This window comes from Carcharhinus amblyrhynchos, chromosome 3 (assembly GCF_965287045.1).
Source record: "Carcharhinus amblyrhynchos chromosome 3, sCarAmb.v2.hapA, whole genome shotgun sequence".
Lineage (NCBI taxonomy): Eukaryota > Metazoa > Chordata > Chondrichthyes > Carcharhiniformes > Carcharhinidae > Carcharhinus > Carcharhinus amblyrhynchos.
Window position 1 is genome coordinate 128,749,820 of NC_137326.1, and position 18,891 is coordinate 128,768,710.

The window sequence follows — 18,891 nt, forward strand, 5'->3', positions numbered from 1 at the left end:
GAATGGGGGAGGGGAGTGAAACAGACATTCAGACAAAAAACCACTAGAGGAAGGAAGAAAAACCTACTTCAGCGTTATTCGCTGCCCAAACCTGTAAAACCGCAAATACTAAAAAAGCATAATTCCTAGAGAGTGTCACTAACAAACTACTGCAGATAATAACAGCAATTCTGTGTACACGAGCAAAGATTGGGACTCAGCAAAAATAAAGGGGTCGGGCTCAAATGGGCCTCGACTTTACGTGCTTCAATTTGAATTTAAAGCCACGAAAACAGCGGCTTCACACTCCAGGAATCAGGCAATTTTCTGAAAGTGTCTTGACCACTCAGCCAAAAAAAGCATAATTTCATAAATTCACCATAATCCTTATTGTAATTGTCAAATTCACCATGGACTTCCTTCCATTAGAAGGAAGTCTTGGTTAGGCTTTAGTTTCTCCTAAAAAAGAAAACATTTCATCTTTGCTTGATCTTCCTGCAGTATTTAGCATGCAGCTGAGCATGCAGGCAAAAGAACCCAAATATTTCCCTGTGCGAGGGATTCAAACTGCAGTGAAAATTAAGCACTGTTGGTTCTCTCCCGAATGAAAACCCTGAATTTGAACAATGAGGAAGGAGGAATTTTGAACTGGGAATATCCATCGTTACGTACTGAGGATGATGGGGCCGGCCACATACTGCAAGTTTTCTAGAATTTTCTATCAAAACCAGCAATCTGGTTTTGCATTGAAAATAAACCCTCCCTTTCATAACCAAGCACAAAGCTGTGTTCTTTTACATTTCATCCAAAATAGTGTCCTTCTACATTTTAAAACGAACACTTAATCTCTTTACTAGGAAGACTTTATATACCAGGCACAATGATTTAAAAAAGAGACACAAGATTAAAAAGCCACTCCCCAAATTAGACTACTTAACCCACAAGGAGAGCCAGTTGTGTTTTTCTTGAGTACATTTTGCAAATTAAAGAAAATTGAGAAAAAACAACCCTCCTCCCCACCCTTTTTGCTCCTTTCTTTGGAGAAACGAGTTCACTGCCCCCACCCACAGTGACCATGCCATATTATATTTAAAAAAACTAAAAAAAAAGGAGAAAGGGATGGGAGAGTGGAAAGGAAGATAGGGGGTAGAAAAGAAAAAAAGAAAGGGGGGGGAAGAAAGAGGGAGAAGCAGAGGCAGGGGGTGGGGGTAGAGGGAGTGAGGGGGGGAAGGGAGGGAGAGACAGACAGAGTTGGGGAGGGAGAGAGAGCCGGCGCCATTTTATAGCCACAGCCACTCACACCGCTTTGATAACGGTCAGGGGGGCCTCGCAACAAGGAGCGGCTTCCCCCTGAAAAAAAAATCAAATATACATATAAATAAACCATTAAAATCACCTTCCCTTCGAACGTGGGAGGGAGAGGAAGAGAAGAAAGAAGGAGGAAACAAAAGAGTTGAATCTCACGTCATGTAAATCTTAAGATATGGATAGAAGTGGCGGGGGGGGGGGGGAGAGAAGAATCTGGAAGAGAAAGAAAACCCTTCAGGATTTGGGGGTGAGGAAAGGAACATTAGATGTTTGGCTTGTCTTCAGATGAATAAAGAATCTTCAGATTTGGGAGAGGGGAGGAAAAATAGATCATCTGGAAAAAGAGAAACCTTTTAGTTGGGGGGGGGGGGAAGAGAGAGAGAAGAGAAAGAAAGGGAAGGAGAGATTGTGAATTTGGAAGGAGAGAGAGAGAGAGAAAGAAAACCCCTTCACAGGAGTGGAAGGGAAAGGAGAGATTGAATTATTTGGACAGAGAGAAAAACCCTTGGTTGGGGGGAGGGGGGGGTGGTAAATAGATTTTTGAATCATCTGGAAAGGAAAAAAAAATCCTTCAGATAAATTATAATATGTATTTTTCCCCCTTATCTGGGAAGAAAACACCTTCAGATTATCTGGAAGGGGGAAAAACCTTTCAGATAGGGGTTAAAAAAAAAGGAAAAATAAATAGATATTGGAACTCAGTTTCCTCTGATATGAAATTTCCCTGAATGCTTTTTTTTAAAAAAGAAAATGGGTAGCAAAAAGCAACGGTTTTCTGAAGGCTTCCACCCTCCCTCCCTTCCCCCATTTGAACCCCCCCCCCCCTCTCCTTACGCTCACCTCCACCTTTCTTTTCCCCCTCCCTCGGAGAATTTTTTTTTCCCCCCAAAAAAAATAAGGAATAAAATCCACCCTTACCGTTACCACCGAGAAGGTGCCTCCGGGAGACGCTGCCCAGACATACTTGGCGTCCACATAGCCGACGACGGCCGAGTCCTGGCAGCTTCCATCGGCCATCAGGTTATCCACATAACAGTGCCAGCCAGCCATGGTCTGTCTGTCTGCCTACCTCTCTCTCTCTCTCTCTCCTTCTCCCTCACTCAATCCCTCTCGGTCAGAAGAGGAGGAAAAAAAAATAAGACGGGGGAGGGGGGGGGTGTTTAGTGTGTGTGGTGTGTTTTTTTTTAAAAAAAGAGGGGGAAGGGCGGGGAAGAAAAAAAAGAGGGAGGGCAAAAAAAGAGAAAGATAGAGGAAGCGAAAAAAAAACTCCCAGCTAAGGGATGGCGGTGTCTGGGAAGAGGAGAAAATAAACGGTGGAAAAAAAATGGTGGCTGGCTTCGAAAAAAAGGGGGAGAAAAAAAACTTCAGGAAAAAAAAGTCGATTTTTTCACTCCTTTTCCGTTAGTTTTTTTCCTCTTCTCCTTGATATTTATAATTTTTTTCCCCCTTCTAGAAGTTATATTTTTTCTCTCCTTTTTCCTCCCTCTTTTTTTTTGTTGGTGATGATTCCCGGCTCCTTCGCCCCGGTGCCGCTATCGCTGCCTCTGAGGGCTGAGAGCGGGCTGAGGGAGCTCGCCGTTAAAATGGGGGCGGGCGGGCGGCGGGGCGGGGCGGGGCGGGCGTGGGACTGGCGTGGCGTGGAGGTGGGGGGGAGGGGAGGGGGAGCGCGCTCCTGCGCCGCGCCGCGCTGCGCCGTGCCGCGCGCGCCCGGCCGTCCGTCCCGCGCCGCCGCCCACGCCCCGTCTAGCGGACGCCGCCGCCGCTGCCGCCACGCGGGCGCGAGCGCAGCTGTCCCTGACCCCGCCCCCCCCTCCCCGCCGCTTCAGTCCACCCAGGACCTGCAGGAATGAATGGGACAGAGTGAGCGAGCTGCAGCATTCCCTCTCTCTCTCTCAGCAACTCAACTCTCCCAACCTTTAACTTTTAATTTTACCCTAGAAATTTACCTGGAAATGTTTCTATAGCTCTTGGGGCTAAAGGGATCTTAGGGGAAGGAGGATGTCAGGATTTGATTTATTATGGTCACATGTATTAACATACAGTGGAAAGTATTGTTTCTAGCACGCTATACAAAGCATACCGTTCATAGAGAAGGAAAGGAGAGAGTGTAAAATGTAATGTTACAATCACAGCTGCAGTATAGAAAACGATCACTTAATATTTGATTTGACTTATTATTGTCACATGTATTAACATACAGTTAAAAGTATTGTTTCTTGCACGCTATACAGACAAAGCATACCATTCATAGAGAAGGAAAGGACAGAGTGCAGAATGGAGTGTTACAGTCGCAATTAGGATGTAGAAAAAGATCAAATTAATATTCGATTTGATTTATTATTGTCACATGGAGTAACATACAGTGAAAAGTATTGTTTCTTGCGCGCTATACAGATAAAGCATACCATTCATAGAGAAGGAAACAAGAGAGTACTGAATGTAGTGTTGCCGTCATAGCTCGGGTGTTGAGAAAGATCAACTTAATGCAAGGTAAATCCATCCAAAAGTCTGAACAGCAGCAGGGAAGAAGCCATTCTTGAGTCGATTGGTACATGACCTCAGACTTTTGTATCTTTTTCCCAACGGAAGAAGGTGGAAGGGAGAATATACGGGGTGTGTGGGGTCCTTAATTATGCTGGCTGCTTTGCTGAGGCAACGGAAGGTGTAGACAGCGTCAATGGATAGGAGGCTGGTTTGCACAATGGATTGGGCTACATCCACGACCTTTTGTAGTTTTTGGGTATATCGGGGTGGCATGGTGGCACAGTTGTTAGTATTGCTGCCTTACAGTGCCAGGGACCTGAGTTCAATTCTGGCCTCCTGTTTGTGTGGAGCTGCACTTTCTCCCCATGTCTGAGCAGGTTTCCTCCGGGTGCTCTGGTTTCCTCTCACAGTCCAGAGATGTGCGGGTTAGGTGGATTGGCCAGGCTAAATTGACCCTAGTGTCAGGGAATTTTGCAGTAACTTCATTACAATGTTAATGTAAGCCTTACTTGTGACTAATAAATTAACAACAATCCCATACAGGCTCTATCTCTGTAACTTCACATATTTCCCCTCTAGTCCCCCTGATACCAAGGGCAAATAGGCATGGTCAATCAAACCAACCTACACATCTTTAGGTCTCACTTCCCTGGTGGAGACAGGGTCAGTGAATATTTTTAAGGCAAAGGTAGATAGCTTCTTGACTAACAAGGGAGTTATGGGGGTAGGTGGAATGATCCAAGGTCACAATCATGATTTCATTGAAATGGGAAGGAGGGTCAAGGGGCAGAATGGCTTCCTCTTGCTACTAATTTGCATGTTTGTATATTTTATTCTGAAAAGAAACTATTCCTCCCTCCCTACCCCAGCCCATGGAACCTAGAACTTAGATTCACATTCTCAGGATAAAGGAGAAATAAGGTTATTTAAGGACTGAGATGACAATGAATTTTTTTTGCGTGTTTGGAATTCTCTACCATGGCTGTAGATGCTCAGTCATTGAGTACATTCAGGATGGAAGTCCATAGATTTTTGCATAGTAAAGGAATTAAAGGATATGGGAACAGTACAGGAAGGAGGAGTTAAAGCAAAAATCAGCCCTGATCTTATTGTGGCAGAACTTACTATCTTTTATGTTCCTATTCTACTCTCTTCAGCAAATGGCTCACTGTCACGAAAGGACATAGAAATGGCAGCTGATTTTCTCCCGAACGCTTTTGTCTTCTCCAGCTCTTTATTATAACAGACCAACAGAAAATTAATTCAAGCATTTGCTTATCATGCATGACAATGTTAGGTGACACTGGCACAGTGGTTAGCATTGCTGCCTGACAGCTCCAGAGACCCGGCTTCGATTCCCAGCTTGGGTCACTGTCTGTGTGGAGTCTGCACGTTCCTCCGTGTCTGCATGTGTTTCCTCCGGGTGCTCCGGTCTCCTCCCACGGTTCGAAACGGTTAGGTGCACAGGCCATGCTAAATTCTCCTCCAGTGTACCCAAACAGGTGGCAACTGGAGGGATTTTCACACTGGCTTCATTGCAGTGTTAATGTAAGCCTACTTGTGAGACTAATAAATAAGCTTAACAAACTTAAACAATGCATGCACAATATCCCATTGTATGGGATGCTAGTTACCTCAGTTAGCTAGAAGGCTAGTTCAATCCCTTTCCAGCTAAGATAGACTTCTCACCCTACCTGGAGCAAAAAGCACAACACCTTGCTGTGGTTTGGTGAGTAATCGGCAGGGAACTGCCTCTGGGCAGAGAACAGAAGAAGCTACTTGGGTAACACTTAAAACATTTTAATATGATAATAATTACGAGCATGACTGAAATAAAAACTGAAAAGCTCAGCAGGTCTGATTGCATATGTGGAGAGAGACACAGAGTTTGTGTTTCAAGCTGAATATGACTCTATTGGACTCAAAAAGTTAACCTGTTTCTCTCACCATAGATTCTGCCAGATCTGCTGATTTGATTTTGATTTGATTTATTATTGCCACATGTATTAACATACAGTGAAAGTATTGTTTCTTGCATGCTATACAGACAAAGCAATCATTTGTAGGAAAAAAAAGGAAGTGAGAGAGTGCAGAATGCAGTGTTACAGTTATAGCTAGGGTTCAGAGAAAGATCAACTTAATGCAAGATAGGTCCATTCAAGGTAGGACAGCAGCAAGGAAGAAGCTGTTCTTGAGAGGGTCGATACATGACCTCAGACTTTTGTACCTTTTTCCCAATGGGAGAAGCTGGAAGAGAGTATTTCCAGGATGCGTGGAGTCTTTAATTATGCTGACCGCTTTTCTGAGGCCGTGGGAAGTGTAGACAGAGTCAATGAGGCTGGTTTGCGTGATGGATTGGGCTACATTTACGACCTTTTGTAGTTTTTTGCAGAGCAAGAACCATACCAAGCTGTGATACAACCAGAAAGAATGCTTTCTATGGCGCATCTATAAAAGTTGGTGAGAGTCGTAGCTGACGTGCCAAATTTCCTTAGTCTTCTGAGAAGGTAGGCGTGTTGGTGGGCTTTCTTGATTATAATGTCGGCGTTGGAGGGCCAGGACAGGCTGTTGGTCACCTAAAAACCTGAAGCTCTCGACCATTTCTACTTTGTCCCTGTTGATGTAAACAGGGCCATGTTCTCCACTAGACTTCCTGAAGCCGATGACAATCTCCTTTGTTTTGTTGACATTGAGGGAGAGATTATTGTCGCCGCACCAGTTCACTAGATTCTCTATCCCATTCCTGTACTCTGTCTCATCATTGTTTGAGATCTGACCCATTACAGTGGTGTTCCTCCAATGCTGAATTTCTCCAATAGAATCCTAGCATCCCTACAGTACAGAAGGAGACAATTTGGCCCATCGTGTCTGCACTGATTCTCTGACAGAGCATCCCACGAGGTCCTATTCCCATAACCCCATACCTTTACTCTGCTAATCCCCTAACCTACATATCTTGGGACACTAAGAGGCAATTTAACATGGCCAATTCACCTAACCTGCATATCTTTGTACTGTGAGAGGAAACTGGAGCACCCAGAGGAAACCCATGCTGACACAGGGAGAACATGCAAACTCCACATAGACAGTAAATTGATACAGAGATTATTGAATGACAAATTTATGAAGTTTTCTCTATGGAGTATGAACACATTTTAACTGATGACATGTCTGCTCCAACCAAGTTTCACTGTTTTTCGTGACACTTTGGAAATAAACAAAACTTCATTGAGTGTATACCGCACCAAATAACAATTTGAAACTGTTCTATGACAATTGCATGCTGCGATAGGTTATTGTATCACATGTACACTGTAATTACACATTTCATTTCTGTGCAATTACAGAATATGAGTTGCATTTTCTGTACTTACAAATGTTGTAAATTAGTTGTTAGGATAATTCATTCAAGCATGTGTAGTGAATGCGTAGTTATGGTCCAGCCATGTTGTGCGCTGTATGTATACAAAAACAATCAATTATTAAATGTATTCATGTAAATAACTTAAATGTATATGAAATTAATAAGCTTTTGTTTGAATGTGTTTTACAATTTAGCATAGTGTTATACCTTTAACATATTTGAATATTGTCAAATTATATATTTAAGACAGTATATTTAATAAATGTTCTACATGATTAATTTTCATCCTATGCTGATTTGATAGCATTCTCACTTGTGTCACAAGATTCTAGATTTAAATTCAGCAGGACTTGAGCATATTGACTCCATCTACATTTCCTACTATCTTGGAAAAGCAGCCAGCATAATCAAGGACCCCATGCACCCCAGACATATTCTCTTCCACCTTCTTCTGTTGGGAAAAAGATACAAAACTCTGAGATCACATACCAACCGAATCAAGAATGGCATCTTCCCTTCTACCGTCCAACTTTCGAATAGATCTATCTCAAATTAAGTTAATCTTTCTCTACACCCTAGCTATGACTGTATCGATGTATTCTACACTCTCCTTTCCTTCTCCCCTTTTGTACTTTATGAATGGTATGCTTTGTCTGTATAACACACAATAAACAACTTTTCACTGTATCCGTATACATGTGACAATGATAAATCAAATTAAGATATCTTCATTATTTGCCTCAAAAATCACAGCTCTGCAGTCCTAACCACAAACGCTTAGGATATCGCAATAATGTGCACACATATCCAAATACTCAAATGTCTGTTTACATAAAACGTGTCTGAGGTGCAAATTTAATCATTTCAAATAATATTGTTTACACAATGCGTTTTTACATCTTGGAATACAAGTGCAAATCTTTTCATTCATTCCTGTGATGTCTGTGGCATAGTCTGTAGCATAGCAGACCAGCCTGGTTTTGTAACTGAGTTCCCTCTGAACAGACTGCCTTGTGAACGTGAAATACTGTATTGCAGCAGAATAAGAGATGATTCTCTCCAGACTCTCCAAAAAAGGCAGACAAATTGAAGTGCTTGCAAATTTTGAATGGAAAAGTTCCTACCAACACCCCACCCCCAGCAAAAAAACAGACAAAAAACAGTCACTGTGCGTTTTTAATGTTTTAAATAAATCTCTTCCAAAGGCTGGAGGCTGGCAGTCTTAACACTGATAGAATGAAACGTGATTTGCAAAAGGTGGGGAACTCGTTGCAGGGGCGGAAGGATTTCTTTTTGTTTCACTGTTGGTGGCGGGTGACGTCAGTGTGCTGAGTCACGCGGGCGCGCTCCCGGGAAATTGTAACATGGAGAGGGGGGAGGGGGGATTAGTTTTAAAATGCTGCAAGTTAATTGCATAGAAAACACGTCTTCTTGCTAATTGGATGCATTGCATATCTTTGCAATGAAGACGACGGAGAAAGATACATTGAAGAAAGATACACTGATAAAAGATACATTCATCAAACAAATATTGATGAAAGATACATTGACGAATGATACATTTTGATTGATGTAACATTGGTCATTGAAATATACGTTGATTGTTGAAAGATACACAGATCAAATATACATTGATCATTGAAATATACATTAATGAAACATACACTGTTGAAACTTACATTGATTGTTGAAAGATACATTGAAACGTGCATTAATTATTGAAATATACGTTAGTAAAACTTACATTGATTGTTAATATATTGATTGTTGAAAGATACATTGATGAAACATACATATATTGACATATACATTGATAAAATATACATTGATGAAAGATACATCGGTAGATGAAACATGCATGGATTGCTGAAGCATATACATTGATAAAAGATACATTGATTGATAAATGAAACGTATATTGATTTCAGGCCATTAATAAGTACTCAGAAAGCATGTTTTTGTAATTAATGCTCAGTGCATCTTGTTTTTTTTTAAAGGGATCTGCAATTTTTTTTAAAAAAAGACTCGTTACTCTTTCACATAATTGCCCCCGGGCACGTCCCCGTTCGGGTGTGTGAGACTTTTAATATCAGACTTTTGTGTTACTGCTTCCCGCAACGTTTCGTGCGCTGGGACATGAATCATCAGACCTTCCACGTGCTCGCCGAACAATGCATTGGATTATCCAGCTGGAATTTAACCAGCTGATCGCAAAATAAAAGCCCCAGCAAATCAGTGCAGCATTGCACAGCGACACTGCGTCCTCTCGATCACTTATTAACGACTTATTTTTACATACATAGATCCAGAGGAACGATAAATAATGCATTGAATGAGACCTGGCTAGGCTGCGCTCCGTTTCCCCAACCCCCTCCCATCTCGCAATGCTCCGGCCAAGCCTTTCGAAAGGGAGGGACAGGGGAACTATGCAACCACCGCAAAAATCATTCTTTCTGGCACATTCAGGAAAGTTCATTGGACGTCATTTTAGTGCAAATCTTTTCATCTGACGTTTAGGGGAAATCATAATGCAGTGCTTCTCGTTAGCAAATAAGTTGAAGATGAGAATCAAAAAAAATTAAACCTTTCACCCCAAGAATATTACTAGAGTAAGCCTCTCCTGTTAGTATATGAGGTTTGCTGATGTATAGGCTATGTACGTAAGGCAGGGCAGAAGGCCTGTGAGCAACAGGTAAAGGTGCTGTTAACACATATATCTGTACACCATAGAGAAATAGCTTAAAGTCAGGTAGACTGGATATAGCCAGGCACATTGATAACCCACATTATGGAAACAACTGTGAGTTTAGTCACAAACATAGGGCATAAGATTCGCTGCTGCTAACAGAACAATAGTTAGGGATAATAAAAAGACTGCCTGTGGTGTAGAAATAACACCAGAGGTGTGGTGTGCAGTGAAGCATACACCACATCTTGAAGGAATGTACAAGGTCCAAGTTACAAAAAGCAAATGGTCTGCAAGATGTGTTGTTTCTACAACTAAGCATAAAAGGGGGAAAAAGGTCACTGAGATAGTCGGGACAGCAGTGATTAAGTTGGCAAAGGATTGATTACTGCCAATCTGAACTGGACATGTAACAGTGTTGGATAAGATGGATGAGTTTGCTAATGCACTCTTGTGATAACAGGAGACATTGTTAGATGGGGAGTAGAGGGGATGGAAACTTGGGGCACCTTGAGCCAATAGGGGAATGACAACACATAGATGGGACAGGGACCACCAATTAGGGGAGAACAACACATTGCAAAGCCATTACAATGCTTGTAAAAAAAAAGTATAAAAATGTGCTGCAAATCGATGTAAGGTGTGACTATTTTTTGGACACCCGGTCTTGCAAGAACGTTAAATAAAATATCTTGCTCCTTCAGAACTTGACTAAATTGTTTGACTGTGAGCTGCGTTTCTCACAAGGCCTGGGTAAGATACTCTGCCAGAGAATTGGTGTAGATCTGATGGGCCGAATGGACTGTTCTGCATCGTGGGGGTTCTATGGTTCTGTACTGTTTCCCATGGCAATATATCAGTAGAACTAGGCTCAACAGGAGAGACCAGATGACCCCCTGCTCCTCCACGTGTGGCACACAGGTCCACTGGCATTTGGTTATGCTTGGTGAACCCCCAACTATAGGTAAATTTGATTTGATTTATTATTGTCTCGTATTAGTATACAGTGAAAAGTGTTGTTTCTTGTGCGCTATACAGACAAAAAGCATGCTGTACACAAATAGCCTCACTGCCCTGTTTTGGGTCAAAAGACTTAAGGGAGTAAACACTGATAGAAGATCTAAGTGAAGTCCTGGAGACGGTAACCTTTCATCTATGAGACAGTACAGTGGTTAGCACTGCTGCTTCACACTGCCAGGGACCTGGGTTTGATTCCTGGCTTGGGTCACTGTGTGGAACCTACACATCCCCCCCATGTCTGCTCCAATTTCCTCCCACAGTCCAAAAGATGTGATGGTTAGGGTGCATTGGCCACACTAAATTCTCTCTCAGTGTACCTGAACAGGTGCCGGAGTGTGGTGATCAGGGGATTTTCACAGTAACTTCATTGTGGTGTTAATGTAAGCCTACTTGTGACATTAATAAGTAAACTTAAACATCTGGCAACTCCTGTAGCAGAACTGTACTGTCCTGATCCTTTCCTTTGTAAAATACTGGTAATGACGAGAGGAGGGTGCTGAGCTTTGGGCAACTTCATGCTATTTGCCCAGGCCTGCACCATGGAGAGGGCACTCCAGATTTTTGGTTGGCACAACATGGAAAGAAACAGTTACCTGTTATAAACTCTCGTTTGACTGGTGTAGAGTTCAAGCCAGGGGTTACTTCCGATGGTGGGTGAAATCATCACATCTCATTGGATAGCTACCATCTGCCCAGTCAGTTAGGTGCTGTATCACCTTGGCTTGTTTGCTTCCATAGGTGGTTGGCGTTAGAGAGTCACTCTAGACAGGCTCATAAAATGCACCAGGCAGGACAAACGCAACAAATAAGCCGCTCACAAATCAACCTCTGCTGCCACAACAGATGATATTCAATACAGAAATGATTATACCCTGGGTGCAGCCCGTTGTCTTCTGTGATGGATTGTGTATTTGTGTTTATATGGTGTCTTAACACATGCATGAAAGGGCTCAAAGTATTTGGTTTAACTTATGTGTACAGACTTTGTTATACTAAGGTAGCTACTTCTTGAAACAGTGGAAACATTTTTTGTTTAATCCACCTTGCAGTATGAAAAGAACTGGATGATAGATCCCCCCCCGCTGCCCCAAATCTGATAATCTGACTTTCTGTGCTGCAATAGATGGTAAATTGCAGGAAAATGATTTCCTGTGGTGATTTTGTGCAGTTAGAAACTTTGAGTTTACAGTCTACAACGCTGGAATACATTCCGTTCTTGTTCATTGGAAACAATGGGGCCATACACAAAGCAACAAATCTCAGGACTAGCTGGTCACCATGACTTTTGCATGCAAAGGCAAACTCCCATTGTTTCAGGGTGTGAGGCATGCTGATTGGTGTCAAATTTCTTCAATGTAAATATTCTGCCATAGGCAAGAGGGGTTTTTTTTTGTTGTTTAACCAAATTACATTTTGCACAATATTTTAATTCATTTTTCACACTCTCTTTATCTGGGCCTGAGGAAATAAAAGCAAAGTTTATTTTACTTGTCTTTTCTGACTTGGGTCTGTCATTATGCAATTTTGTAATACTTTTGGTCAGGTAGGTTGGTTTGCCTCGATTGCGTATGTCATGCATGGCTGCACACAATTTTACAGCACAAAAAACGAAGGCACAGTAGTTAGCACTGCTGCCTCATAGTGCCAGGGACCCGGGTTCAATTCCGGCTTCGGCTCACTGTCTGTGCAGAGCCTGCACATTCTCCCCATGTCTGCATGGGTTTCCTTTGGTTTCCTCCCACAGTCCAAAAGATGCGCAGATTAGGATTGGCCATGATAAATTTCCCCTTAGCGTCCCAAGATGTGTAGGTTAGATGGATTAGCCAAGGTAAATGTGTGGTTATGGGGATAGGGCAATACTCTGTCAGAGAGTTGATGCAGACTTGATATACTGAATGACCTCCTTCGGCACTGTAGGGATTCTGTGATACATCAGGGAATGAAACCAGAAAATGCTGGAAATACTCAGTAGGACAATAACATCCGTGGCAAGAGAACTGGAGTTTCAGGTCAGTGATTTTTCATTTTCTAGAAATGTTTAACCCTGTTTCTCTTACCACAGTTGTTGCCTGACCTGCTGAGTTTTGTGAGTGTTTTCTGTTTTTATTTCAGATTTCAAGTTTACACAGTACCTTGCTTCTGCTTAAGTACATGAAGGAGAAAGGAAAAGATGGATATATTGAGAGGGTGAGATGAAGTAGGGTGGGAGATGTCTTATGTGGAGCATAATCATAAATAAACTCATTGGGTCAACTGGACTGCAAGTTTTATTTTATTTATAATGTCACAAGTAGGCTTACATTAACACTGCAATGAAGTTACTGTGAAAGTCCCCCAGTCTCCACACTCTGGCACTGTTTGGGTACACTGAGGGAGAATTTAGCATGGCCAATGAACCTAACCAGCAAGTCTTTCGGACTTTGGGAGGAAACTGGAGCACCCGGAGGAAACCCACACAGACATGGGGAGAACGTGCAGACTTCACACAGACAGTGACCCAAGCTGGGAATCGAACCCAGATCCCTGGTGCAGGGAGGCAGCAGTGCCACCGTGCCACTTGTGCCAGCTGCTCATTTCCAGGATTGCACTATGCAACCCGGGGTTCAACATGCTGCTGAGTGGATGCATGGTCACCAAGCTGCCGAGGTCATGCGAGGTTAATAACACTTAAAGCTAGACTGCACTACTTAAAGCTAGGTGGTACCTCTTAAAGACAAGGTGCAGTAGCAGTTGAACCTGCATGGAAAAGGTTTGGAGACTTGGAGGGAGGAGCAGAAATGATGCCATGGGCTAGGGAGTGTCATCCCAGATCTTTGGATGCTGCCCTGGAGGAACTCAAACAAAGGAAAGAGGATTTCTTCCCTTAGGATAGCAGCATTCCTCCAGACAAATACCCAGTTGGCAATGGGAGCAGGTGGCTCTGGTGATTAATGCCCCCAGTCTGGCACTGAAAACCTGGATGCAGTGGCACAAAAGGTTTAATGCTCCTCACCAATGGACAAGTTCAAAGCTGACGGAGGATTATCCAGACTTGAAACGTTGGTTTGTCTTCGTAGATGCTTTCAGAACTGCTGAGATTTTCCAGCATTTTCTATTTTTGTCTCCTTCAGCTACCCTAGTGAGAAAGCATGTTGCATAAAACTGAGATTTTAAACTGAGATTGCAAGCAATTTCTGAAGCATTAATATTTTAATCTCGGAGCCACCTGGGTACTTTTGAATAAAACAATCAATGAGCAATTTTTTTTTCAACGGATGTTACAGTAATTGTTCAATAGTTTATCACATATCTGGTGCTGAATTTCATTGATGTCATGGTGCTAAGAGTTGTCCACCTGTTACTGACTACATACATTTTAATTGAAACTAATCTTTCATGGATAAAATTGTAGCAATAATCTAAAGTCTTGGATGTAGGTGATGTGCGACTGTGGAGGACCATTCCTGGTTGCTACACATTTGTGTTTTATACAACTCTTCCAAACTTGTTAAATTATTAAAAAGCATTTGGATACCTGTCCCTCTACAAAGACACGTAGAGGTGGAGAGGCTCTTCCCGCTCAGAAAGGACAGTAGGACTAGGGGGCACAGCCTCAAGATAAAGGGGGGGCGGTTTAGAACGGAGTTGAGGAGGAACTTCTTCACTCAAAGGGTGGTGAATCTCTGGAATTCTCTGCCCGTAGAAGTGGTGGAGGCTGCCTCGCTAAATACTTTTAAGACGCGGGTTGATGGGTTTTTGATAAGCGAGGGGATTAAGGGTTATGGGGAGAGGGCGGGAATGTGGAACTGAGACCCGACAGATCAGCCATGATCTTATTGAATGGTGGGGCAGTCTCGAAGGGCTGGATGGCCTACTCCTGCTCCTATTTCTTATGTTCTTATGTAGGTCAGGACAGTGGGCAAATAAGTGGCAGATGGAATACACTCTGGAAAAGTGTGAGGTTATGCACTTTGGAAGGAGGAATGGAGGCATAGACTATTTTCTAAATGGGGAAATGCTTAGGAAATCAGAAACACAAAGGGTCTTGGGAGTCATTGTTCAAGATTCTCTTAAGGTTAATGTGCAGGTTCAGTCAGCAGTTAGGAAGGCCAATGCAATGTTAGCATTCATGTCGAGAGGGCTAGACCACAAGAGCAGGGATGTACTTCTGAGGCTGTATGAAGCTCTGGTCAGACCCCATTTGAGAACTATGAGCAGTTTTGGGCCCTGTATCTAAGAAAGGATGTTCTGGCCTTGGAAAGGATCCAGAGGAGTTTCACAAGAATGATCCCTGGAACGACGAGCTTGTCTTTTGCGGAACGATTGAGGACTCTGGGTCTGTGTTCATTGGAGTTTGGAAGGATGAGGAGGGAATCTTATTGAAACTTACAGGACACTGCAAGTTCTGGATAAAGTGGACATGGAGAGAATGTTTCCTCTCGTAGGAAAAAGCAGAATCAGAGGGCAGAACCTCAGGCTAAAGGGAGAATCCCTTAAAACAGAGATGAGGAGGAATTTCTTTAGTCAGAGAGTGGTGACTCTGTGGAACTCTGCTGCAGAAGACTGTGGAGGCCAAGTCATTGAGTGTCTTTAAAAAGAGATATATAGGTTCTTGATTGGTAAAGGGATCAGGGGTTAAGGCAGGGAAAAATATCAGCCATGATTGAATAGCGCAGCAGACTTGATGGGCTGAATGGTCTAATTCTGCTCCTATGTCTTATGATCTTAAGGATAAGTACATGGATGGGAAAGGATTAGAGGGATATGGGCCAAACACAGGCAATCAGGATTTGCTGGGAGAGCACTATTGCTGGCATGAACCGTTTGGGCCGAATGGCCTGTTGCCGTGCTGTCTTGCTCTATGACTCTATGGGCAGGATTTTACAGCCTCTCTCATCCTGAAACCATAAAACCCCGCCCAAGGTCAACAGATCTTCCCGTTGTCCACCCCTCACCCGCTTTGATTCCCGTGGCGGGCAGGGTGGTAAAATCCCGGCCCAAGACGTGCAATGTGTTCTAGATCTTTATATTTTTCTTTTCACAGCCATTTCAGAATATCAAAATTCATGGTTCTTCCAATAATGTTTTTCATTCACATAACTGGGCTGGAATAGTAACAGTTGTTGAGTTTGGATACAGTCAGCGAGGGTGTCTGATGACAAAGGGTAGCGATTGAGTTGGTGAACTGTGCACTTTGCCAAGTGGTAGCATCAATGTGGCACTGCTTACTGAACTCTTTCACTGTGAAACAGTGCAGTCTGTGTCTACTGTTTCAAGATTGGGCTTTCTGCCCTGAAGTGAAATAAGCAAAGCTGCAACATGTTTCACCTTTTTACATGAATGAACGATATGATTTTAACTTGTCTGATGACAAGATACATTCTTTGATGTGGTCGGTTTTTTTAATCCCTTCTGCCGGCAATGATAATACAAATGACATGAAATATTACTTTAATGTTGCTTTAAGAGGTATGTTTAAACCAGTTTATTGGATCTCTCAATTGCTCTGTATCACACATATTGGTGTCAGTGATCACACGAACAAAACACTTAATGAATTAGTGCCTCAGTGACGAAATAGAGAGGGGAAGAACATTTCATCCATTACAGCGATGGTGTCAGAAACATGTGACAAGTTAGCCCTGCTATTCATAGTTAGGATGAGGCAATTTTTTTTAAAAGATCACTTTTAAATTTTGCCTGGATTAGTTTTGTTAATTTCCCCCAATTTCAGCCTTTTTATCACCCATTGACTCCGTCTACACTTCCTGCTGCCTCGGAAAAGCATAACCAAGGATCCCCTGCACCCCAGACATACTCTCTTTCCACCTTCTTCCATCAGGAAAAAGATACAAAAGTCTGAGGTTGCATACCAATCATTTCAAGAACAACTTCTTCCCTGCTGCCATCAGGTTTTTGAATGGACCTACCTTATTTTAAGTTGATCTTTCTCTACACCCTAGCTATGACTGTAACACTACATTTTGCATTCTCTCCTTTCCTCCCCTATGTACTCTATGAATGGTTTTGTCTGTATTATTACAGCGAAGCAATACTTTTCATTGTATTCCAACACATGTGACAATAATAAAATCAAATTATCAGTTATTCCTTCCTCCTGTCCATGACTGTGGGCTGCTTTCCCAAAACCTCTCTGCCGCTTTCCTCACTCTTTTTCTTTAAGATGCTCTATGAAACCTTCCTCTTTGATCAAACTGGTCTCCTTATCTGAGGAAGGACATTTTGGCTATTGAGGGAGTCCAGCAAAGCTCACCAGACTGATTCTTAGAATGGCAGGACTGACATATGAAGAGAGATTGGATTGACTGGGTTTGTACTCATTGGAATTTAGAAGAATGAGAGGGGATCTCATAGAGACATATAAAATCCTGATGGGACTGGACAGGCTGGATGTGGGAAGAATGTTCCTGATGTTGGTGAAATCCAGAACGAGGGGGTCACAGTTTGAGAATAAGGGATAAGCCATTCAGGACTGAGATGAGGAAGAACTTCTTCACTCAATGCATTGTGAATCTGTGGAATTCTCTACCACAGAATGCTGTTGGGGCCCATTCGTTAGATATGTCCAGGAGGGAGCTGGACACGGCTCTTGAGGCTAAAGGCTCAAGGGGCATGGAGAGAAAATGGGAGTGGGATACTGGAAATGCATGATCACCCATGATCATTTTGAATGGTGGTGCAGCCTCGAAGGGCCGAATGGCCTCCTCCTGCACCTATTTTGCAAGTTCCTATGTTTCTAAACTTTAGGCCACCTTTCCGAATATCGCCAAATAACAAAGGAACATAGGAATTAGGAATGAGAGGAGGCAACTCAGTCCTTCAAGCCTGCTCCACCATTCTACATGATCATTGCCGATCTCCATCTCATCCTCGCTCCGCTTCTCTGCCTTTTCCCCATAATGTGACCTGGTGTCAAATTTTGTTTGCTAAACACCCCTGTGATGCACCATGGACCATTTTATTACATTAGTTGGGCTATATAACATAGATTATGATTTATAAGCGTTGGAAAATCCTTCTAAAAATGAGGGTTGACTCATACGCCAAGTGTGAAATGTGATCCATTGGTGTTGGACACCATTTTGAAATTGAGGAAAGTATACCGGTAATTCCAATTAAATCAATGTGATACGTTTCAATGAATGAACTCTTTCGGTGAGGTTACCTTTAACCATGATCATTCCCACATCAGATTCATTGGTGGAATTTTCCATTCTCTGTACAGAGTGCTGGCTGAGGTGAGGAAACCCACCTACGGTTCTCAGGCTGCACAACCAGCTTTTCTCTCCCGACAATCCAGTGCTCTGTGCGGAAAAACCTGGAATCAGCTGGCAGATCGGGGCCAGAAAATGCCGGCAATTTCTGATGTCCTGATGTCGGGGCACTGTTTTTAACTAGAAACCCCAAGCACGCACATAGAAACCACCACCCCTCACCCACCAAGACTGTCACTGTCTGTGTGGAGTTTGCACATTCTCCCCATGTCTGCGTGGGTTTCCTCCAGGTGCTCCAGTTTCCTTCCACAGTCCAAAGATGTGCAGGTTAGGTTGATTGGCCGTGCTATATTGACTCTAGTGTCAGGGGGATTAGCAGGGCAAATATGTGGAGTTACGGGATTGGGGCCTGACTCAATGAGCCAAATTGCCTCCTTCTGCACTGTAGGGATCCTATGATTCTAGATATGGGGAATCTCCCCCCACCCCCATCACATGGACAAGGCAGACCCCCTGAATCAATAATGGGACCCCCACTCCACCACATGGAGCTCCCCAGAGGGCCCCCACAGCACTGCCACCTGGCACCCTGGCATTGCCCCCCCAGTGGGCAATGTTGGGGTCAGTGCTAGGGTACTGCCCGAGCACATTCATCTCTAGCTAAGGGCTATACTTACCTGTGCGCCTCGACAGGTTCCCTTTGCCTGGTTTACATTTTAGAAAACAATTGTAAATTTCATCAGTGTGATGTCACATCAGCAAGTTGCGCTGCGGACATTTACCAAAGATCCTTAAACAGTATCTTCTAAACCCAAGACACTTCCTTTTAGGACAAG

At 43.1% G+C, this 18,891-nt stretch overlaps 1 protein-coding gene across 1 annotated transcript in view; it reads right to left on the reverse strand.

Annotated features, from left to right (window-relative positions):
• LOC145341120 (profilin-2-like) overlaps window positions 1–2,862 on the reverse strand; it is a 45,926-nt gene extending 43,064 nt beyond the window's left edge. The window contains exon 1 of the mRNA XM_080185990.1: window positions 2,206–2,862. Coding sequence (XP_080042116.1) covers window positions 2,206–2,337 — 132 coding nt within the window. The 5' untranslated portion in view covers window positions 2,338–2,862. The remainder of the gene's footprint in view (window positions 1–2,205) is intronic.
• Between the last annotated feature and the right edge of the window lie 16,029 nt (window positions 2,863–18,891).